General features: G+C 42.0%; 1 protein-coding gene across 2 annotated transcripts in view; it reads right to left on the bottom strand.

The window, feature by feature from the left end:
* The window catches only part of LOC104259239 (contactin-4), a 130,380-nt gene that overhangs the window by 47,094 nt on the left and 59,660 nt on the right, over positions 1–23,626 (bottom strand). For both annotated transcript variants that reach the window (XM_059823517.1, XM_059823516.1), the window contains 3 exons: positions 18,266–18,402; positions 16,524–16,653; positions 12,422–12,572 (listed from right to left, as the gene is read on the bottom strand). In XM_059823517.1, coding sequence (XP_059679500.1) covers positions 12,422–12,572; positions 16,524–16,653; positions 18,266–18,402 — 418 coding nt within the window. The remainder of the gene's footprint in view (positions 1–12,421; positions 12,573–16,523; positions 16,654–18,265; positions 18,403–23,626) is intronic.

Below are 23,626 nucleotides of genomic sequence, written 5' to 3'. Positions count from 1 at the left end.
GGGAATTGGCTAGACATCTGTGGTATGCAGAATTTGGGTTCATTTGGCATCTTCTGTGTTCTGGGACTACAATAGGAAAGCACAAAAAATTAAAACGAATTTTTTGGAAGGTCTTCCTAGGCAATAGCTGCTCTTACCTTGCTGCATTGAAACATACAGAGTGCTACACTTTTTTCCTTACTTAATTCTTGGCATTGATCTCCGAGAAAATACAAAGAACACTTCTTCCAGGGGTGTGAACTGTTGTGTGTAAACATGTTTTCATTTTAGGCTTTTCATTTACAGGCTTGCTAAGTATGAAGAATTAAAGGTGAGGAAAGTATAAATTGCAATTCTTTCAGATTATCATAAATAACTCTAAATATTATTCTAGAGAGAGAGAAAAAAATAGAACATATTTTGCTCAGATCAATATTTTTGAGAAAATAGTAGGGGTCCCTTTGGCAACATCAAACAACATAACTCGACTGAATTCAATATCAGCTTAAACTAGTCATGGATCTGGCATCCTAAGTTCTCCCACAATTTTTTTTTTCAACAAACTGTTTATCTGCAAGGACGGAGCAGTCAAAATAAATAATACTGCATCCAGCCTATATTAATATCTATAAACATATAAGCTGTGTTTTGTCATCATCCTCCCTTTTGTCTGTAAATTTTTAAGACAAGTCTGGAAGTGACAAAACCTCATCCCGAAGGAGCGGGGCGGCGGGAGGGAAAGAAGAGAGCATTTACAGCTATTAGAGACTTCATGTAAATTTTTTAAAGATGCCTAGGGTCACAATTCAAATATAAAATATCCCTAGGTTATCGAAGAAGAACAGTTCTTTACGAAGTATCTTTCTTAAGGGATGCTGATAACAGGGAGAAACAAATGAAAACCAAACACAAACACTGTAGGGACCCTGAAGGAAACGAGTAGGCTGTGGTGAATTTAAAATAAAAGAAACCCTTTGCTTTCTCTCCCTTTCTGCTCTTCTTTCACTACACACAAAATTAAAATAAATACAGTAAGAAAGACCATGCCATGAAAATAAATATTTGAGGAAGCAGATTTGAGTAAAGCAAAGGAAAGCTCATTTTTACAGCTTTCATTCCTGAGACATAAGGCAATGATAACTTGAGCTATATGGGAAGATTTTGCGAGTCTGGAAGGGTCCAGTGGTGCAAAGAGCCAATTTTCCATTGATTTTGGTGGGAAATGAAGACTATCCCCCATGGGAAACTGCCCTTTTGACACAGCTCTTCAACTGCACGGTTTATTTTTACAGACTAAGTTGGCTGTTTGCCATAAACCGTGAAAGCCCCAACGGCACCGTGAAGGACAGGGATGCTCCGCAACCGCACCCGCAGCCCCAGGGCTCTTCCCCAGAGCGGCTCTTGCTGGTGGCGGTGGAGGGGCAAAGCACACTTGCAAACTGCCCCGTGAAAGGCTAAAACATCCCTTTACGTGCAATTACCCACCCAGAGACAGGCTGCTCCCCTCAAAGTATTCTCTCGCACTCGGAAGCGAGGTGAATCTTGTGTAGAAAGCAGCAGGTGCTGTGAAGCCACTACTGCATTCAGTCTACCTAATGTTCGGTGAAGTATTTGCTGTGCTCATTCTTCCAGGGCAGTGACTATAGCCAGAGGCACGGAGGTTAAGTGACTTCTCCCAGTCTATGAAGAGGGACAGTGGAAATCCAAGGAATCAAATTTAGAAGCGCAGCCTCCAGCCATCCACACCAACTCCTTCCCCGACGAGGACAAGCCATAACCCTCTACCTACAGCAAACACTTCAGAGGTTTGGAGAACATGAGCTTTAAAGGGAACTCCACTGAAGCTCGTAAATACTATTCTCTTATGAGAAAAATATCTGTGCAAGATTTTCTGTGCATCAGCTGCTGACACAAACCATTTCTAGAAGTGTTCGTAAGATTAGAGCAGAAGCAGTAAATGCATTCTCAGCTTGTTTGTTACAGCTGATACCACCCAAACAGAAGCCCAAAGGCATAGTCTTTCAAAGATAACACATCTTTTCCTCTAGTTTCAACAAAAAATGCCCACAGTACAAAGATAAATTACCCACTCCACTTGTAATTGACATTAACATAGATTTGCAAGATCCAAAGACACATTTACATCACATAAACATCATAGAAATGATGTTTAAATAATAATCAAAAATACCACCAAGTCTGGTAGGTTGTCCAAGAAGCTCATTAGGAATCCTTTTTCCCTCGTAGACATGTAATTATTTCCTTGGATTTTAAACATGCAATTCCTAAAGTGTTGCCCTAACTGTAAAATCATTACCTTCTTGCTCTTAATCATGAAACTATCCAAGAGAAGAAATATTTGATAATAATTTTTTCCTTCAAAATGCTACAGACTTACTAAAATCATTATTACTATTTTCTTCAAATAGAGGACAAATATGAACTACCCATCAATTTCCAATTGCATTTAGGAGACTAATTACAGGCATTTATTTTTGAAAGCGTTGGCTGCAGCGTGTGCTCACAATGGAAAGAAACCTGCCTCGCTGCTGGGAGCCAGATCCTGCCACCTCCGACAGAGCAGCACTGCGGGAAGGAACTCGCTCTTTCCTGGAGAGTCTTTACAGAGAGGGAGAAATAATTTGTAGCCGTATGCACGGTACCTAGAGATGAATTTAATAATCATAAAGATGAGACACCTCAAGCAGGAAAAGCAGCAGCTCTTTAACAGCACGCAGCGAGTGACAGTGTTTCCGTTAAGGATGTATAAACACGGGGCATGTCTTACCATGCTCAGGAGGTCTGATGCCTCCGAGATGGGGCTCTCTGGATGCTTCATCCCCTCCTTTTGCCCACCTCTGCAAGCAGGGCTCTGCTTTGAGAATGAATACACAAGCCCCAAAGTAAAAGCCCGTTGACTTCTCTAGATACCTTGGGTCACAGCAGCAGCACGAGTTTGGTCAAACCATGGCTGGGCTGCGGTTGCAAGCTCGTTCCAGCAGCAGCAATGGTAGCAGTGATGTCCCACATGTGTATCACTGAACACTACAATAACATCACGCTGAAAATAATCTGCTGGGAAAACAGGAACAGATTGCTGATGTTACAGGAGACTGTGTCAAGGTGTGAGAGAGTGTCTCATTCCTGCAACACCAGCTGGAACTTGGCATAGGTTGGGATTACATTCATTGGCATCTCAAGTATGCTTGACAACAGTGTGGCTGGTTATAGGAAATAATTTCCTAGCTCTACAGGAGCAGATAAATGAACGTACAAATTTTAGCGATCAGCCTAATTACTTTACATGCACAAAATAAACTGGCACTGAATCTGGATTCTAGATAACTCTCTAACCCTTCTCAGATAACCTTTTGCTAGAAACAGTTGTTCAAAAACAGCAGGAAAAGACAATGCAAGAACGAAGTGGAGTTGTCGACTCACTATCAGTGCTCTTCTGAAGAAAGGTTCAATCATCAGAAAGCTGCTGAAGTGCAACAGATGGACAGCTAAGCTTTGCGGAGATACCATTTACAGGGTTATGCATACAAGCATACAAAGATATCTCGAACTACAAAAGCAACAGGATGTATTATACTTGCCAGACACGCACAAAAGAAAGAAAACAGGTCCATGTAATTATCCTTAAGAAGAAAGGAAAAGTTAGTGACCTACTCCTAAAGAGAACTATGGCAAAGCTGAGTGGTTTTCACCAACGGATTTCAGATCACATGAATAAGTGATTTTTAGTGTTAGCACACACTAAACGACAAGTGTTTAGTGTTGAGTTGACAGACCCACAGCCACAATTGAGCTTATGCTAAAACACACCGTGATCCTCTGGAACAACACGGAGCTAAAACCAGCTTCTGCTGGGAAACAAACAAGTCCATGAACACGAGGCCATCAAGTCTAGAACGACTGCTTTCCAAGACCGCTGACCGCTGAATCAAGTGGTTTCCTGCTTCATTTTAATTCTCTTTTTGCAGAAAATTGGCTGAAGTAAGTTGACACGCCAGTTATTTCAGATGTTCCAATGAAGTAGAGCCATCTTCTGCCACTGTCTTTGAAAACTAAGATGAATGCTGCATTGTCAATTCAAACTTCAAAAAGCTATTTGCAGGGTGTCATTTTTCATTTTGCCTAGGCAGGACGTAATGAAAACCCGACAAGTTATTGATGGTTTGGTTACCTGTCTGCCTTAAAGAAATTGCACAGGTGCTTTATTGAAAAAAAAAAAAAAAGACAGTCAACACAATTAATGCAAAACAATGATAGGAAGCATCCTTTGAGGTCTGATTTTCTGCTGAAGCGTCACTAGACTGCGTGTCCAAAAGCCACTGCTGGCAATTCATCTCTCAAGTAATCAGTATAAAAATATTACCATGGTTTGTACCCTGGCACCAGACTGGGAAAGATGTGCTGTCTGTCCTATTGCCATTTTCTTTCTGGCTGTTTAAAGTAATTAACAACTAATTAGGAAGTTTGAGGCAACAAATAAAAAATTGGAATTTGTACAACTTTTTATGCTCAAGACACGCTGAAAGAATAAGAGAAAAGCCTTTCTTTTCTTGTCTGATTTCACAATTTTTCCTTCTCAAAATGACACAGCATCGAAGTGAGTATGTTAAAATTCCTGTTACAAAAACAATACCTAACCGAGGGGTCTGTAAATCAACAACCCTTGTGAGGAGATCCTTAGGATGTGAACTCTGGAGAAAACCGCAGCCAGCCTCTTCCAGAGAGAAAAGTCTTTCTGAAGAGTTTTGAAGTGCAGAAGACAACAAAAAAATCAGGTGAGAACTTTCTGCTTCTCCTTGGCCACTATCACTCCAGCTCCTGGGAGGAGAACTGACCCTTCTAGATCGTCTCTGACTCTAGGCTATGGTGGAGAGTAGCAACAAAATACCTGGAAAAATCCGAACTTAAACTACTTAAATCCTGAAGCACATAAGCCACTTTTGAAAACGAATTGCGAGTACCTTCTGGAAGTGCATTTCTCTCTGCTGAACGTGATTTGACAAGGTCCGAGTTAGCCGGGCACTCTTTACACTTCCAAATGCTTCTGTGACTGAACTCAGTGGGTAAATGCCACTATATGCCGCTTTTCTGCGCTTTTATTGGTTTTCAGCTAAAAAAAATTAAAAATCTTCCTGCTTTAAGCAGTATGGCTTTGTGTGTACAAGAGTGCGCTCATATATCACGAAGCTTGTCAAGACTGCAAGATAATGGGACCAACTGGGAAAATCTCCATGAAGATAGTGAGCATGCCTGGAGAATCTAGGTCAGATCCTGCTCTAACAAAGTGCACTATGCACTTCTTTATACAGAAACTTGTTTAATTAAGATAACAGATATTGCTATTATACAAGTCATAGTGAGTAGCTGTTTAATTGGACACTTTCATATTCTTTGCTACCAGCACAGAACATCATTTGCTTTTTATGAATTTCTTTCCTTACAATTAAACTGTATAAACAATGCATGCACTGTATATTCCTAGAAAAGAAACAGCTCTAATGATGTAAGGGCTTTACATGAACAAGAACAGGATAAGAGCAATTTGTTTTGGGGCTTAAAAGTACCATTACTTTTCTGTCCTGGACTGAGTACATGTCTGGTGGCAGGGTAAATGTGACTTCCAATAGCTTTAGGAGAACATTAGGAATGAAGACCATTGTGTACATACTTAAAACATTCATTATTTCAAGGGAATACACATTAGATTTTGACGCGTGCAAGCTCTTACCAAGCGCATGAGATAGCTGACAACACTGCCAGCCCCGCTCCCCTCCTCGCAGCCATGCCCCGAAGCACCCCAGAGCAGGGCTCTCCCACACGGGCTGGTAACAAACCACAAGACTGGCGGAAATTAGGTATTTCCCTAAATAAAGGCTATCTTGGTTTTCCTGCACGTAGTCTACACTTGGGGAGCAAAGGAGACTGAGCGCAGCAGGAAGGCATGGTGGGCAGAGACCGAAACATGACATCTCCCTCATCTGCTCTTGAACCACACAAATGGTTCTGGGAAATGACAATACGTCTCTCTGACAGACCGATACCTAAAATGAAACACTCTGTGAGAAATAAATAAATGTAATTATTACTGTTACTACATGTAAATTAAAGTCATTTCTGTAAGTCAGAACCAAGCACCTGAGAAAAGAGGAAAGACTTGCAAGGAAAGTGATGCAAATCTTGCACTACAAACCAGCGCCTAACAACCCCTTCCAAAACTCCAGCAAAATTATTCCACACCAAGAGCAAAATATATCCCTTGACCAATTCCATGAGAAATTTTCTTAAGATACTCTAAGAAAACAGCCTTTGGTGGTAAGTTATTACAAGACAGTTCAATCTGTGCAGCCAAGTGACAAAATGCCCCAGTTTGCGGATGCAGATCACAGGACCAGTCTCAGCTCTAACGTTAAACCCCAGCGCTCCCACGCTGAGCCCTTGGACGCTGTGCACCTACGTGACAGCACCTGCAGATTTGTTGGGCTGCAACGTTGTTTTCTCGTGGGCTACGGAAAACCGTATGAAAATTCAGGGAGATTTAATGGTTTTAAAATGAGCTGTTTTAAATTAACTGCTGAATCAACTGGTTTAAATTATTTAAAAAATGCTTCCTGACCTGTAGTTCAAAGAGAATTACAGTTCCATTGCAGGACGTTTCTCCATCAGTTTGGAGCGTGGGAGCAGCTGTGACAGAGGCTTATTTTAATTTCAGTTGGCAGCGTTCTGCGTAGCTCCAGGATTTGTCTCTAATCCCACACAGCCTGATTCTCCCTCCTGCACCCAGGAAATGTGAATGAACGAGCCGGCAACTACAGTGACTTCTGATTTCCACCACTGCGAGGATGAACCACTCGCACTTGCAACCGAGCGCAGTTCTCTGTGGGAGCCGCGCCGTAATTATGAAAAAATTGAAAGGTTTCTGTGATAAGATCACCTGAAAATAAAGGTTTTAAGGCACCAGTCTCAGTAACAAATTTATCTAACGTTGTGGCATTAGAGGTAATTGAATTATTATGAGAGGATTAACAAAATCCTGCAAGAACAATCTGACTGCCATGACTTTCCCTCCCACTCCTGCCGATGAATAATACATACAACGTAATGCCAGGAAATAACTATTGCAAATGGGAAATGCTGTGGACTGGAGGATGCTTGGCTTTAGGAGTTCAGGAGTTTAAAGGAAAGACTCTCCTTTAAGGACCTGCTTTCATTCACTTCAGTGTTATACAGGGGCCATTAATTAATGGAAGTTTTTCCAGACTTGTGGGTAACTATGGATTTCTGTTTTATATTGGTAAATCTCACATAAAATTATCCTCTACCTCTGTAACTCCCACTGATATCTAGGAATAATTTATTTGGTTCCTGAGACAGCTTTGGAGCAAAGTATATGCACGGTTTGAATGGTCTGTCTTTCACATGGTATAGTAATTGTAGAAGACCACATCTCTATATATAATGCCTATACCCTATGTATACAATGCCATAGATGCTATGTATTTCCTGTCCAAAAACTTACTTGACATTGACTAAGTTATTTCATAAAATCAGGGGCATGAAGACATAAGATTATACCACTGGGATTTAAACAAAAAACATAGGTTCTGGCTTCTACAGTCTGTGCACTCCTCACTGGAGTTTTTGCCTGGTTTTGAATGCCAGCCCTCCTTGGGCAGCTGAGCAGTGACACTCTCCATCTCCATCTCACAGGCCTAAGTCCAGCATCACTTCTGAGTCACACTGATGTAGCTGGGACATGAGAAAAGAGAACCAGATGCCCAAATGGGATCCCAGCTCTCCAAAATCTCTTTCCTCCTATTGTTGAGTCAGAATGAAGAGATTGGACATTAAACATATCTAGAAATATGAATGTAAGAGAACCAAATGGTAAGTCAAAAACATTCGGAACTCAACTCATCTCTTTCTGGCTGATGAACGATCTGACATGTCACAGAATCACAGAATCATTAAGGTTGGAAAAGACCTGTAAGACCATCAAGTCCAACCATCACCCCAACCCCACCATGCCCACTAAACCATGTCCCACAGTGCCACGTCCACACGCTCCTTGAACACCTCCAGTGATGGGGACTCCACCACCTCCCTGGGCAGCCTCTTCCAGTGCTTCACCACTCTCTCAGTGAAGAAATTTTTCCTAATATCCAGCCTAAACCTCCCCTGGCGCAACTTGAGGCCATTTCCTCTTGTCCTGTCGCTAGTCCCTTGGGAGAAGAGACCAACACCCACCTCACCACAACACTCTTTCAGGCAGTTGTAGAGAGCGATGAGGTCTCCCCTCAGCCTCCTCTTCTCCAGACTGAACAACCCCAGCTCCCTCAGCCACTCCTCATCAGACTTGTGCTCCAGACCCCTCACCAGCTTTGTTGCCCTCCTCTGGACATGCTCATGTCCCAAAGACACATGACAGTTTTGCAATGACCAGAAGACACCACTTCCACCTTGAGCTCCCAGTGCTTGCTGGCTTCTGGGACAACTCCCTGCCAGCTGCAGGTCTCCACAACTGGCTCAAACTTCCAGGTTATATGCATAACAGTGTATATTGGAAGGAGTGGGTCCTAAAGACTACTTGTATACCACTGTCTCCCTGGTGATGCAGCCTGCACAGCTTTATGGTGACCACTCCTATCTAAAAGGTATCCCCTGTTCCTGAGCGAGGGTTTCCCAGAGGGTAGGTGTATTGTAGTCATGTCTCCTGTCCCGACGGTGTGGAAGGTGGGAGATACTGTGGCAGGCAGCAGACTCACCTGGCTTTTACTCTACCAGTGGCCCTATGAGGCTGATTTGTACTGAGTAGCGTTAATAGGACTGAAGACCTTTCCCACAGAGTGTAACAGCTGTTTTGCACTGAAATGTGAAGGGAAGATCAAGGATAGAAAATGATCTCTGTATCTTTACCCATACAGAAATAGTCTTTGTTTCCAAGCAGCATTTGCAATACATCTATATCTGTGCTATAGCTGTTTCTATATAAAATTTACCTTCTGGAGGCAGGCTCCTAACATTATTTTGACTCAGTTAGGCCTCCAAGGCAGGATTTCCATTATTATGGAGATGAACTGCCTTTAATGACTGCAATAATATAATTGTACCCCAGGGCAGAATTGCTAATAATGCAATTGCACAGTTTTCAACCACCAGTAAGAGATACCTTCAGGGCATGTTATTCATTAGGGGTGCAGTACACACTATCTCAGCCTCCAGAGAAGAATATGAAACCTAAAACAATAAAGCTCTTTTTTTCCATGGTAGTCTCTGCCCTCTGGGCAAACATTGAACAACACACTTAGTTTTGCCTCCTGGACAGCAGTAGCCTCCAGAGCAAGAGTCCCAGCAGCAAAATCTGATGCACACTATTTCTGTCTCCAGCAAGGAGTCCCTAACATTGCACTCCATCTGAAAAGTCACACAAGCCCCAGGAGAAATGCTCGAGAGATTGCCATGGTAGCCATCAGGCTGTACATCAGAATTCAAAGCAAGAACTGGCACATTAGCATTGCTCTTTTAACTCCACCTGGAATTGGAAGGACCATCTATATTGATTAACCTTCACACAATCAAATTCAGTTTGGAGAAGTATCCAGATGTTCAGGTGCCTCTCTGAAACTCGAAGGACTCTTTAACGTCAGTTTAACCAGAGATTTCATTTAAGTTTCTTCTCCCACGCCTGTCTAAAAGTTCTGTTTTCTGCCCTAGATGAAGAGATTTCAGCAACAGCTTTTCTTGGCGTCTTTCTTCCTGTATTTCAACGGATTTTTTCAAGAGCCAAGAAAGTTCTTGTTTGAAGCCCACACATAAGCGTGGGTGTAGGGAGGTACTAGGACTGGACTCCAGTCAATGCTGCTGTCCCCCAGGACAGCAGGAAGGAGAAAACGTTTCAGCAACTGAAGAAACCAGAAAAACAGCAACGTTAAGCAGAGGACCAAGCACTTGGCCTCTCCTGCCCATGAAGTCAGACAGAGCTGATGAACCATGCCATGATCATATAAGACAATATAATTTCCTAATTGCACATTTCACACAGTCTCTAGGTACAGATTGCAAGGATGGTGTGGTTAATAAAGACAATGGCGAGGATTCAACACCCTCATCCCCACGGGAGACACAACTAACCGCACATAAGAACTAAATAGGTCCAACTGCCAAGTCAATGGAGTGGTGTTCATTAAGACATTTTGCCAGAGAGGCCCCGCTGGATGATCTGCCTGGCAGAAAAGCCCCCCTGGCTGAAGTAACAGAAAATTTCACACCTGCTTGGGCACATTTCACGTCCAGTTTCCCATCCAGGGCTTGGTGCCCGAGTGGGAGGCTCCCGGTTCTGGCGTGGCGTGCTCGGCAGGAGCAGGAGCAGGAGGAGCGCGGCAGCGAGCCTGCCGCTGCCATGAGCACCAACACCTCAGCCTTGCTGTGGTTTGCATTTGAGCTCAACACCGAGCTGCTCAGAGGAGCGTGTTGTACTCACAACCTGTCCTCCCAGCCACTGCCTAAAGTCTGCCTGGGCATGGGGACTGTGACCAGCAGACAGCAAGGTATATACACTATTTAGCAAGTTTTTGTGACTATACCTGCCTCTTGCCTATATGCCTCAGGAACAGGTTGGTCAGGAAAAGGCTGTAGGCAGAGCCTTACACTACTTACACAGACGTGTGCACCCTTCGGGGGTGATCTGGTGTGGACTCCCTCATGTCTACCATGGCATGACTTCAGTTGACAGGGTTTCACTGGGGGGAAATAATAGTGACTCCTTTTCCCAGTTGCCTATTTTCACAAAGCTTTGAAGAAACCTGCTATTTTTGGGGTATATCTCTTCCTCCCCTACCGTTGGTGGAAACCAGCTGAAACATCTACAGCCAGTTCAAATAACTAGTTCAAATGTTATTTGGAAGTAAACACACAGGCAACCGGAGCTGCCACCTAGCCTTATGCTACCAGTGCATGAGCCACATTCCCTTGGGAAATCAGGATCCAGGGGTTTCTGCTGTATTACAACATCCAACTTTTAGGTAAGTTTGCAGATGAGAGAGTAGGGCTAACAAAAAAGAAAAAATCACTTTGTTATCACCATTGCACAGCAGAGACCAAGCAAGAAACACAATCGCTCACATTTCTTTCCTTTCCTAAGCCCTTGCTCAAATAAACATGCTTCCTCTCTCACTCCTAAATTAAAATGAGGAGAAAGAACTGTGCCATGCCTAGGAGAACAGCATCAGAGAAAACAGCACATTTCAGCTATGGACTGTGCCAGTGAGGACGAGGAGATGGATGGGAGCTCACAGGGCTGACACTCCAAAACTTCCAGTATTTAATATTTCCCATCCTTTGCACAATCTTCACCAGAAGAACAAGTTATTTCAGTTTTAAAAATCAATATACCTTGATCTATTAGAACTTTGACCTCGCACAGCTTTGTACCCTGGCTGCTAGAGGGAGCTCTGTGTAATTGATCGCCCAACTCTTTTTATCCCAAGAGGCGAAGTCGAACAGTCCATAGACAACAGCTTTATAAAGACCAGGTAACAGGAGCTAAATAAGTCAGAAACAGGTTGTTTATTATTTTTCTCATCTGGCTCTAAAAGAAGTATAGTCGCATACTCGTATACATCATGTATTTCAATGTCCGTAACAGGCAGGCAGGTTGGATGGAGCAAGACTAGACTTTCCAAGATAAAACAACAGCTTTAATGGGTTTAAGCTTTTAAAAATAACTATTTCCTATAATTTCTGGCCTTTTGACCTTTACTAATAGGACAAGATTTTTCCCATCAATCCAAGTGGCGCATCATGTTTTGTAGGACTGTCAAGAATATCTCTCTGGGGCCCGCTCTCAGGCGCTGCACAAGTGGGACAGGTAACACAACCGCACCTCTACCCAGTCAACAACAAATCACTGCAAAACCATGCATGTGAATTTGAAAGTAGGCTCCTACTAATGCTCTCCTTTTGAATTAAAAAAAGAAATAAATAAAAATGACTTGGCCAGTCTGAAAAAGCCATCTCCAAGTCAGGCATTAGGACTGCCAAATTAATTACTGACCCCAAATAATTCCTGTTTGCAGGACACTGAGTAATGTACCAGAGCAGTGTAATTTGCAGTGGAGGGTTTCATCTCCTGGGAAAAATTCTGAAAAACAATGGCTATTTAGAGCAACGCAGAGGCAAAATATTTGCTTTTTAGAATATATCTTTATCAGCTTCTTGGCAGGGATGCTTTAACAGTACACAGAGACTGGGATGAACACAATGGGAATAGAAATTTCATCCCCAGCTCCCTCAGATTGAACACTAGCTGTTTTCACATTTATTTGCAAGTCAATTTTGGGAAGCTATTAATGACAAATTTAGCTTTCATTGCTGAAAGCCCCTGGGTTGGAGCAAGCTAATGAAAGAAATGGTTACTTTAAGACATTACCTCTCATTTTCTCTTAGGATGTCTTTTCCTTTCTTCCAAGAATAAGTAGGTCTGGGGGAAGCTTTCGGCTTACACTCAATGATTACTTCACCACCCACTTTAACAAGAGTTAACTTTTTCAAGAGTGTTTTGGAAAAGTCTGGACCAACAGCTGAAAGAAAAAAAAACAACAAACAGATCAGAATTCCCTCTGGAAAAAACAAATTCAGGCTCTTTTGAACATTACAATATTCCAGGGCTGCTTCTCACCTGCAATTCCTAAATAATCTGACTTTACAAGCTATATGCACATATGGATGGGGCAAACAGATACCTGAATGCTTCAGCTCTTGTTTAGAAATGCACGTTCAGCTACAAACCTCAGAAACCAGTAACCTCATCAGGCGGCTGAAACCCGGTGTCACACACATCTTACTCGGGGCAGCACCCTAAGAACTACACCTGCATGAACTGTATAATGTATTTCCTTTTTTGTGTCATAGAAGCGTGATCACACTGTTGTCGAACATTGCTATGTGCGGAGTAACAGCATACAGGAAAATTGTCACAAACACAGAACCCGTACAATTAATCAGAATTGTTAGTATTTCCAGAAGAGTTGAATTTTTATGCCTTATATTCACAATTGTTGCATAAACAGGGTCTTTTATTTTCATGCTGTAAGGGTAGAAGTCCTTGACACAGCCAGGTCCTGGACCGAGCAAAACAAAGCAAGACTTAAGTAGGCACCAGGGTACAAGGTACTCTCGAATCATCTTTCTTAGTCCCTCCAGGGCACACTCTCCTGTTTTGTGAAAAACGGTCAGATATTCATTGAAGCATACACCAAAACCCTGCAGACAGTCTGCAGCCTGGCTGCAAGGCAGGTCTGGGAGGGAGGAGACGGTTTGGCTTCTGATTCCTGCCTCAAAGGATTTTTAATGATTTATTTGATGGGACCCAATGACAGGCAGAGCTTTGAGGTGGCTGCCTCTAGACTGACTCTGGCAGTGCACTCCCCAAAGATGACCAGAAGGTTTTATTTATATCAAAGCAGGACAATTAATTTTTTCAATATAGAAAGCTCTGAGCAAACACGTGAGGCAGCTTAAGGGTTTTATGAACAACTCTTGCCCTGCTCGCTAGGTCTTTGCTGACAGGAGCTTGCTTTCTGACCGATCAGTGGCAGCAAACTCTGCCCAGTCCCCTCTAATTCTCTCCACCCTCTTTGCTAGCTGTGTGCCTGCATCCTGTGACTCCTGCCCCATCCCCGTATCCCCTGAGCTTGCAGCATTTTCCTCAACTTTCTTTCTTGCTGCACCCTGGGAGGTGAGAGTTTAGATCACCATGCATTGCATCTGCTTGATGCTCCATAAAATGATCTAAAGCTCACCTGAAGCAGCTGGGAAACAAAAACCTGCCGTGTGATAGAGAAAGCAAATTCATTTTTGCTAGGGCATCTCATCCGCCTCAATTCTTTCGGCTATCATTCCTGTCGCAAAAGAGTTGAATAAAACATAACCCTATGCTGATAATGGGGTGGGCTTATGATCGTATAGATCTCGTCTTCTACTTTCATGAATCACAGTTCACTAATTTCTGAGCTGTCTTGTCTTCTGTGTCTCATCGTAGACGCTGACTTCATTTTAGCATAGAGGAAAACATGTACGTTATTAAAGACTATAAAAGAGCCATCTGAAAACCAACACCGGCTATGTAAAACATTTCAAAATTAAAGGGGCATCCTGAGGACGACTTCCCACCGATGCCTCAGATCCAGACAGATTATTATTTATATCATATTATCATAATTAATACATTATCACTTCTGGAAATAATTTCTCAGATGATTGTACAAAATTTATAGGCAAAATAGATTTTTGAGTAGTTCTGTTATTTCCAGCTCTGTAATGAACAGTTTAGACTGGGCTTTTTGGAAGTCATCTGCTATTTCCTTCTTGGTCCTGCCTGAGGTAGAAGAGTTGCACGATACGGGTTTTATTCTGTGACATTCAAAATGTTGTCATCTGACATTTAGAAACTCTGGGCTCAGTTCTCAGCACTACCACAGCTTCCCTGTGCCACTTCAGGGGTAATGCATTTAATTTCTTCACACCTTGTTTGTAAAATGAGGATTTTCATTACTTTTTGTTCACTCTAAGCCCACCCTTCCTTTTTTTTATATTTTAAACATTTAGCCTGAAAACTCTTTAAGGCAATGACTGCATCTTACTAAACGTTTTTACAATGCCCAGCACAACAGGATCTTGGTTTTAGCTGAAGACTCCAGGCAATATAATTGGCAACAATAATAGAGAAGAATCCCTCTGAGAAAAGCTCTGTCTGTAATTTTCCATTTCTCTTTTTCACTTAATTTTGCTGTAAGTCCCACTTGCTATTAGTGGTGTTTAATCATTTCAAGTGCTTAACTTCAGGACCTTTTAAAATAACCATTTTTATACTCAGAAAGATCTGTTCAAAAGCTAACATTTCTCAGTGAGAGCTCAGAATATTGACCTCCTTTGAAAACCCCAGTGAAAAGCAAAACATGCTGTTTTTCTTTAAAAATATGCCAGATTAAATCACAGATCCATAGAAATCAATCTGCAGCACACCATTCTGGTACTTCTCATGTGACATACAGAAACAAGGTTGCGTAACCCAAATGAGAAGTCAGCCAAATACAAGTTATCTGGCAGGTTTTAAAGAGCAGGCTCTCCTAGGCGTTTCCTTTTTGCGCAGACACGAGGTCGGCCCCTGGGTGCTGCAGGGCTGTCGGGCACAGGGAGGCACTGGAGGTACCACCAACAAGGGCTAAGCCTCTTTCTTCTGAGAAGATCTGCCTTTCCCCCAAAGGCTCATTTTTACCAGGGTTTTGGATAGACAGGAAAAGCATCAGTGGGTTTATTTCTATTTCTTTTGCACAGTAACATGTCCAATAAATCTTGGCACTGTGAAGTCTAATTTATTGAGCATTATGGTACTTTTCTTGAACAGCAACACTGACAATCTTTCAAATGAATTTTTTTTCTATGCAGGCATCTATCACTGCTGATAAAAAATCACCGATAATTGAAAACGCCATAATCAGAAAAGACCTCATGCTTTGTTCTTCAGGATAAAGTGGGGAATGATGCTATTGAACATTCACTTTGAAAACAACTAAACCACTATTTTGTAATAATGAATTCTATTTAACCCTTTGAAATTACGTATCTATGCTGACATATCGGTTTCCAGGCCTGCTACGTGTACAAGAGCAACGTTTGTGAATGAGGTACAGACTCGCAGGACAGCCAAGGCTGGCAGGGACCTCTGGAGATGGTCCTGTCCCACGCCTGCTCAGCAGGGGCAGCTACAGCAGGTTGCCTGGGGCCATGTCCAGCTGGACGTTGAGTATCTCCAAGGACGGAGATGCCACAGTGTCTCTGGGCAACCTGTTCTAGCTTTCAACCAAGCTCACAGTAAAGAAGTTTTTCTTATGTTTAAATGGCATTTCCCGTGTTTCAGTTTGTGCTCATTGCCTCTTGTCCTGGCACTGGGCACCACTGAGAAGAGCCTGGCTCTGTAATCTCTACTCCCTCCCATCAGGTGTTTAACCACCTGGATTCACAGAAGCTTCTCCGGATAGTAACTGGGACAAGTAGAGTAGGTGTACACAAAACCGGTGGGGCAGCAATCGTTTTTCTTGGTGAAGGTTTGGGACAGGAGCATTACAATTGCCATTAGAGTGGTGAAAGGTCTGTTCAGAAAGGCGATTTTTCAACATTTCCTCAAGAGTCAGTCCCTGCAGCCCCCAAGCAGGCAGTTACTGTCCAGTATGCTCTGAACTGCAGTACTTAGGTTTGTCCATAAATGTTTCTAACCAGCAAGAGGTTGAGTGAGGTTGCCAGCTCTCCATGCTCAGTCACCTGGATGAATATGGGAAGATGGGATGATGTAAAAAAATCTGTTCTCTGTCTATCCACTTTCTCAAGTTTTTATTTCATGCCTTACTTAAAAACAACTTGTCAAAGATCCTCAGTAGCACTTCTGCTTCAGATGTTGAAACTTGGCAAAACCAGCTTGGATGAAGGCTTTGCTGGTTTTGGAAGGCTTGCAGTGTTCAGGAAAGTAAACTTACCTATGACACTCAGTTCTGCACTGGCAAAAATGATGCCGTGTCTGTTTTCTGCTACGCATTGATACATGCCGGCATCCGACAGGCTGACGTTCATTATTGTGAGCGAGCCCTGCTCTAGCTGAACTCTGCCCTGTAGCAAACAGTAAAACAAATAAAAAAGTAAATGAGGAGATCCCTCCTTGGAACATAAACCCAGTGGTTGTTGTGCTATATTTTATACCAAGATGGACAAAAAAACGTAGCAGGAATGGGAAGAATTTGCATGAAGTATTTCAAAAAATGTGTGGATGTGGCACTGCGGGACATGGTTTAGTGGGCATGGTGGGGTTGGGTTGATGGTTGGACTTGATGATCTTACAGGTCTTTTCCAACCTTAGTGATTCTGTGATTTGTCTGCCAGCTAAATTTATGTCATGTTAGATACTAAATAGTAAAACCAATACAGCAGTTGGTAAACACAATTTAAATTGGAGGACCTTCCCTTGACTTCTTATTGACTTAATACCCAAACCATTTAGATTAATAGCCCTTTCAAGTAGATAAACTTGAATCAAAAAATGCAATTCTGTTCTGTAGTGGCATATCACAGCCAACCGTATTCTGTAAAACATTAAAAACAATGGAATGATGAGTATATACGGCAATGAAGGCTAGTAAGACTGGTTGCCATCTTAGCTAGCACAGAGAGAGATACTTAAAATCCTCTGCAGTTTATGGAAAACAATATAGATGTTAATAATTTAATGATCCTTTACTTCATATCAGCCACTAACGTGATTTAAGTACAAGACCATCTGCTAGTGACCAGCGTGAAGCAAGCAAAATTACTGTGTGGAACAAAAGACCAGGGTATCATTTGTCAGCCTAAGGACATGGAGCTCGTGTTATCAATTTTAATAAGTACAGCAAAGTGTTCCCTCCCTCCCCAGGAGTTTCACCATTTAAAAAAATAGTAATATAAAGAGCTATTGGCTTTCTACTTGGCTGTAGGGCAGAAATTTAATGTTTGTGCAATCTTTATGAGGGTTTGATCAAATCTAGGCTGCCATATTCTTTCACAACAAGCGAAGGGAAAAAACCGTTGGCTACCATGAAACCAATGCTTTGGTGACTTTAGTTTGTGGTTTTAATGGGGGCGGATCACAGGACTGAGTGATAGGCTGGGCAGATGGAGAGGTGGGAGGGGGTGCATTTCCACAGCTCCTGCGCATCACCCTTCTTTAGGCAGCTCTTTGTGTCCCCAGCAATGGCAGGCCACACTCCTGGTAGCCCACACAGGGATACAGCTCGACAGGGGAGTGAGAACACCATTAGAGACCAGCAGAAACACTAAGTTCACCTGGACATCATAAACTTAAAAAAAAAAAAAAAAAGAATCCGGGGCAATCATTTTCTGGCTGCAGACTCCATAGTCCCACTTGGCCACTCCCTCTTCTTCACAAGGATCTTTCCACCCTTAGGTTTGTGTCGTGGATCCTTCATTTCAGGGAGGACCTCTGAATGTAGAGCTGTCGTGTGCCCTATTTGTCACTCCCAGCAGCTCTCCTGAAGCTGTACAGAGGTGCCCACCAGGCTTGTCAAGGAACTGCCTACACAGTGGGGGGATTTCAGGGCACCGCCATCCTTTCTATTTCCATTCCAAAAGTGATAAAACGTGCAGAGATGAGAAAGCTGGCGGAGCATGAAAGCACTTACAGAGCCTGCAACCCTCCTCCCCCGCGAAGGGCTCCAGTGGTGCCTACCTGGGGCAGCAGCGGCTCCCCGTCCTTCAGCCAGCGGTACGAGGGCTTCGGTCTCCCGCTCGCTCGGCATTCCCAGGCGACACTTTCCTCTATGGCTGCATGTGCGTCACTGATCTTCTGAATCCAGTTGGGCTGAGCTGCAATGCAGAAGTAAAGAATAAAGCCTTGTGTCTGTAACTAACAGCATGCTCTCTAGGTGCAAGCAAATAGCCATTTTTTTCTTTATTAGCACGTTTAAGAGTTGGATTTAATAACATGCTTAATAATTGCTAAAGATTTTTTTTCCCCCAAGTCCAGTTCTGCTTTGTGAAGGTGGCACATGCAAGATCAGAACCTGTTTTCATTTTATTTTTAATAAAAACCCTTAATGAAAAAGATTAGCTTCAGAAATCCTGATCATCGTACAATACCAAAGGAACAGTTCATGTGCTGCCTCAGGGGAATAAATGGCATTGTTAGACCCCTGGTCCTTCACACAGAGACATTTTCTTCTTCAGGGTCTCTACAACTTAGGCTTCAAAGCTCTAAAATTTAGCATCCAACTTCAAAACTTGTAATTTAGAACTGCCTCTGCATTGAAATTAAGGTTATTCCAGTAACTTAAGGCCTGCATGGTTATAGGCACTACTTCAGGCCCAAATTCTCAGTCTTTTCTTAGATTAGAGCCGTATCTACAAGTATTGCCATAGGAAAATCTTTCCTGTGTATGAAAAAATCTTTGGACTCAATAATTGTATTGATGACATTGAATAAACCTAGAAAGTCCAAAAGCAGATATCAGAGATACATTTTGGCAAAGTTTGGTGAAAAATGGCACTGGCAGTTTTCAGACACTTATGAGATTATAGTTTTAGTTGTGTTTCATATATTTTTATCAGTTTGTTGGCTTTTTTTTTTTTTAATACAGCTTAAGTTTAGCAAGACTCCACACACAAATCAAATTCTGCTAAAATTGCCACATGTTTTTGGAGACCATACAAAATCTCTGAACTTCTTATGCTACCTTCATAAACCCCATCTGTCTAAATAAACCTACAATACTTTTCAGAAAGTCTCATTAAAAAAGAGAGTGAATTTTTTTAATGGTCATTTGCCCTATTTTGACATAAGAAAATCTGAGAGACTTAGGAGGAAGATATTACCAGCAGAGGTCTCCAAGAACCTGGTTAATACTTTTTCCCATGTAATCAGATTAAAAAAAAAAAGATTACTCAAAGACAGGTAACAACTTCATATATCTCCTTTGGATAGGGACAGGGGGCAGAGAATGCTCTGAAAGGATAAATTAAAAAAAACATTGTATCAAAATGGGAAGTTCAACATACAGTTGGTATGATTATACCTAAAATATTGGCATGTCTACCATGACGTGATGCTGGATATATACACTCAGAGAGCCGAGTACCGACAGATGTGTGCTTTATCCCACACCTACCACACTGCACACTTCCCGTCTCATGGTGCCTACAAAGCACAGAAGAAAGCTGAAGAATTTTGCACAGCATCTTAACTCCAAGGGAATTGCAAAAAAAGCAGAAAGGCGAACTAAATGTAATGACAATGCAGAAGCAAAAGAAGTAGCTGAAAAGGAGAGGGAAGCAGTGTTTGCTTCTCTGACTGCCCCTCCTGCCCCAGTAATATTTTAAGCTTGTTTATTATCTGTATCTGAAGAGATATGAAAGGGAAAGCTTTTAAATGTAGGAAGATGAAAGTCAGTTCTGTCATCTGGAGTAAGAACTTGAACAATTCCATGGAACTGAGACACGCTGCGCAACTGCAAAGGGTTCAGTGGCTCAAGGACATTTGCAAATTACTCATGCATTTACATATTTACTATTCTAACAGCATCCAACTCATAATTTTGAAGAGAGTCTTACGATACTGTAAAAGGAGCTCTATAAAACCACACAGATCCATTTGCCTTTTTTTCAGTACTGAGTGTTCTACCGATTTCCCACATGTAAAGAAAAAAAATTCAAACGAAACAACTGAAAGTAACCTGTAAAGCAAGAAAACCCATGAATGGTAAGGTGGGGCCTACAACTTATAAGTGTATGCTACATAAAAAGAAAGATAACTCTCATGTGAGGAGGAAAGAAAACTCAGTTTTTATCCTTATTTGAGGCAGACTCCCCACATAAGGAAAATTCTCACTCAATGCAGCAAAAGACTTTGCCTGTTGTCTTTCTGCTGTACTTTGCAGGTTGCACATCTGAACTCCTACCCTAAGGAATGGTGCTGGAATTTAAATGTGTGGTGCTGGAAGCGCTGGGAGCTGCCGCCCCCACTATTCGTTTCACTCTTTTGTGCAGCACCTGCGAGCCGCAGCCTTGCACCGCACGCCACTCTTCACCCCCTCCAGTTATTGTAACCAGTTAAGCCTTCTATCCTAAAGCCATTTATGATGCAGACAACTACAGAACGAGCACAATAGGTCAAAAAATAAATCTCAGTGAAAACTGGAGGAGTCCTTTGTTTCACCGGAGCTTCATTCTCTGCTGCTCTTTGGGAGACTTTTCTAATTAGGTCAACCTCTCCTTTCAACAGTTCATTTCAGAGAACAGGAGGCATGCTCTTGACTTAATCTTGAGTAATACACAAGGGTTGGTTCATGCAGCAAGTATGTTTGAGCCACCAAATGAGAGTCACCATAATATAATGAAATTTGACAGCCTCCCATTGGGGATCATACCAAGACATGACAATGTGACACAAGATTTCAAGCACGATAATTAAAATAATTCAAATAAGGATATGAAACCAGCTCCGCGCTACAACATTTTCTGGTATAGCGACATTATTTGAGATAATGACAAGGTTTAATTTGTGACTGGTTGTAGTGTTCTCGAAAAAGTCCTTCGGATCATTTCAGTGGCAATGACCAAAGACTAATTCTTTCGTATGACAGGTCTGGTAATATTTTGGCCCTATTCGGAGTACTTAGATATTACTGGTCTTGGAAACACACCGGAGGAAAAATCTGGTACTAAAGAAAAAAATTACATGGAAGCTGATTAAGAATTCATCTAAGTTGCAAGAAAAATTCATATACTAAATCTATGAAGTGGAAGAAAAAGCTTAGAAATATAAGCATGACTCTTACATAAGGATAGCTTTAAAGAAAAATATCCCCCTCCTAGGTGATGAGAGCTGTCTGGAGTTTGTACTCAGAGGGACGGAAGAAAAATGATGGCAGCAATTCGGAAAAAACCTGTTTGCCTTTGACCACCTTCCAGTCTTCAGCACCGCAAAGTGGGGCATTTTAAACCAGGTGGTTAGGAAAGTATGCCCAAATACACTCTTACCTCTCCAAGACCAAAAAATCCAGAATGAGTCTGTCCTTCATTGTAATAAACTGAAAGGCAAAAGTAGGCACTGGAAAGCTGGACCAGAAATCATGTCCTAAAAGGCATTTGAAAATGAAATGACAGAGCCGGTGATGATGCATCGGATCAGAAATGAGTAACAAACCCAAAGAATTATGGGAGCAATGTGAGAAATAAACCAGAAATAAACCTGTAGGACTTTGCAATCATCTGTGAGTTCAAAACAACCAAAAAGACTAAAGCAAATGAGGTACTAATACATATACAGAATCCAATTCTCGGTCAGTGTATATTGATTTCAGTGTTCCTAAGCCAATTTATAGCAGCTGATGACCTAGTGCAGGCTGTGTAATTCATCATTAATGGCAGATGAAAGGCTGAATGACTTGTCCATTACTATATCTATTCTAAGGAGATTGAGACTGAGCCCAGGATCAGAAAAGTCTAAAGACCTGAAAGCCAAGCATAAGAAGTAAGAAAAACAGATGGGAAAAATACGTGAGTAATTAAAAATAAAGAATGCAGCCAGTGTATAAGGTTTGTGCAAACAAGCGCACGCGTCATCCTGGTCCAACTGGGGATACAACTTCTGTAAACAAAACCCATATGTCCCAATGATCGCAGGAATGTGAAACCAGACTTCTAAGTTACCACTTTTCCTCTTCTCTTCCTTTCATCCTCTTAATCCCTTCCTCCTGACCTCTACTGCCAATTAAGGACTATTTGAAATCTATACAACTCTCAAAGCTGTGCAAATCCTCCACCAAAGTCATTTACTTGAATGTTGCACCTAAATGATCTCCATTTGTCTGCGTCTTTGGAAAGTTCACCAGATACTGCCACTCAGGCAGGATGTCTCCTTTCTGCCTCTCTATTAGACTGACCATAATGAACCAGCGTGGGAGTTCTGCTTGGGACTAAAATCTTAAGTATTGGAGGAAAAGAAACAGGAAAATTTGAAGAAGTTAACCCAGCTGATAAAAATACTTAAATTGTCCCTACCTCTTATTTCCCTCCTGTTCCATAAGCTATTTTGCACCATTACATGACTTTCTCGCCAGTTCCGCCGGGCACCAAAGGACTATAGGTATTACAGGCACATTCACAAAGATCAGTCCTCAGGGATTTATTGTTTATCCTTGACGTTCTAGACTGCAACTACCCAGGGGAGTAAGGGAGGTGCAGGGTGCTCTATGAATAGCCTTCACACTTTATTTCTCTTACCTATTTGTATTTGTGCTTCTCCCGCTAGAGAGCTATTTTTCCAAGCCAAAATGATAATAATTTGAGCACTTTTTCTGAATCTCCTAAAAACTGGTTTCTCTAGAAGCAGGTTTCCAGCAACCCCTTGGAAAAGGAAAAGTGGAGGAGAAACATGCCTGTTCTCCGTGCAGAAACTTGTTCTGGATGCAAGACTTCCCTTGGGGAGCAAATTATTCAAAAATCAGAGTTACTCCCTCCTGCACTGAAGTCTGAGAAAACACATATTCCACTGGCAGGAGTCAAGACATCCTCCCTCCGAGCAGCGATCTTCCCCAGGGCGAGTGTAACCAGCTGAGATCGGGCACTGCAACGATTGCTCCCAAGGCCAACCGCCCCTTTCTGGAAGGATGGATTTGGCTGCTGCCAAGTGTTTCAGTGGTCGTTAACCAAGAGTTAAATTGGCACAGTATTCTGAAACAACGCAGGATTTGAGAACTTTAAATAAAATGAACATGGAGATGCTTGAAGGTGAAAAATCAATTGGCAACGTATCTGCGTAACAGGTAGCAAACTGGGTTTTCTAGCGAGGCATGCAAGTTATAATTAATAATAATATATACTTGTCCTATTTATGTGAATTTTCTTCTATTTTTATCAGTCCAGAAACTCTTTTTATTTCAAGTGGCTTTGAAATACCAGCAAATTATTTGTGATCTGGGACCTAAACGGAGTAGAGACATACAACTGCCTGATTTTCACTTATGCAAATTTCCTTTTTAGACCTCTAACCATAATGAAGAGCATAATATGACTTACATTTGAGGTGGTTTTA

This window comes from Gavia stellata, chromosome 12, assembly GCF_030936135.1.
Source record: "Gavia stellata isolate bGavSte3 chromosome 12, bGavSte3.hap2, whole genome shotgun sequence".
Classification (NCBI taxonomy): Eukaryota; Metazoa; Chordata; class Aves; order Gaviiformes; family Gaviidae; genus Gavia; species Gavia stellata.
This window is presented reverse-complemented; position numbering and strand designations above follow the sequence as displayed.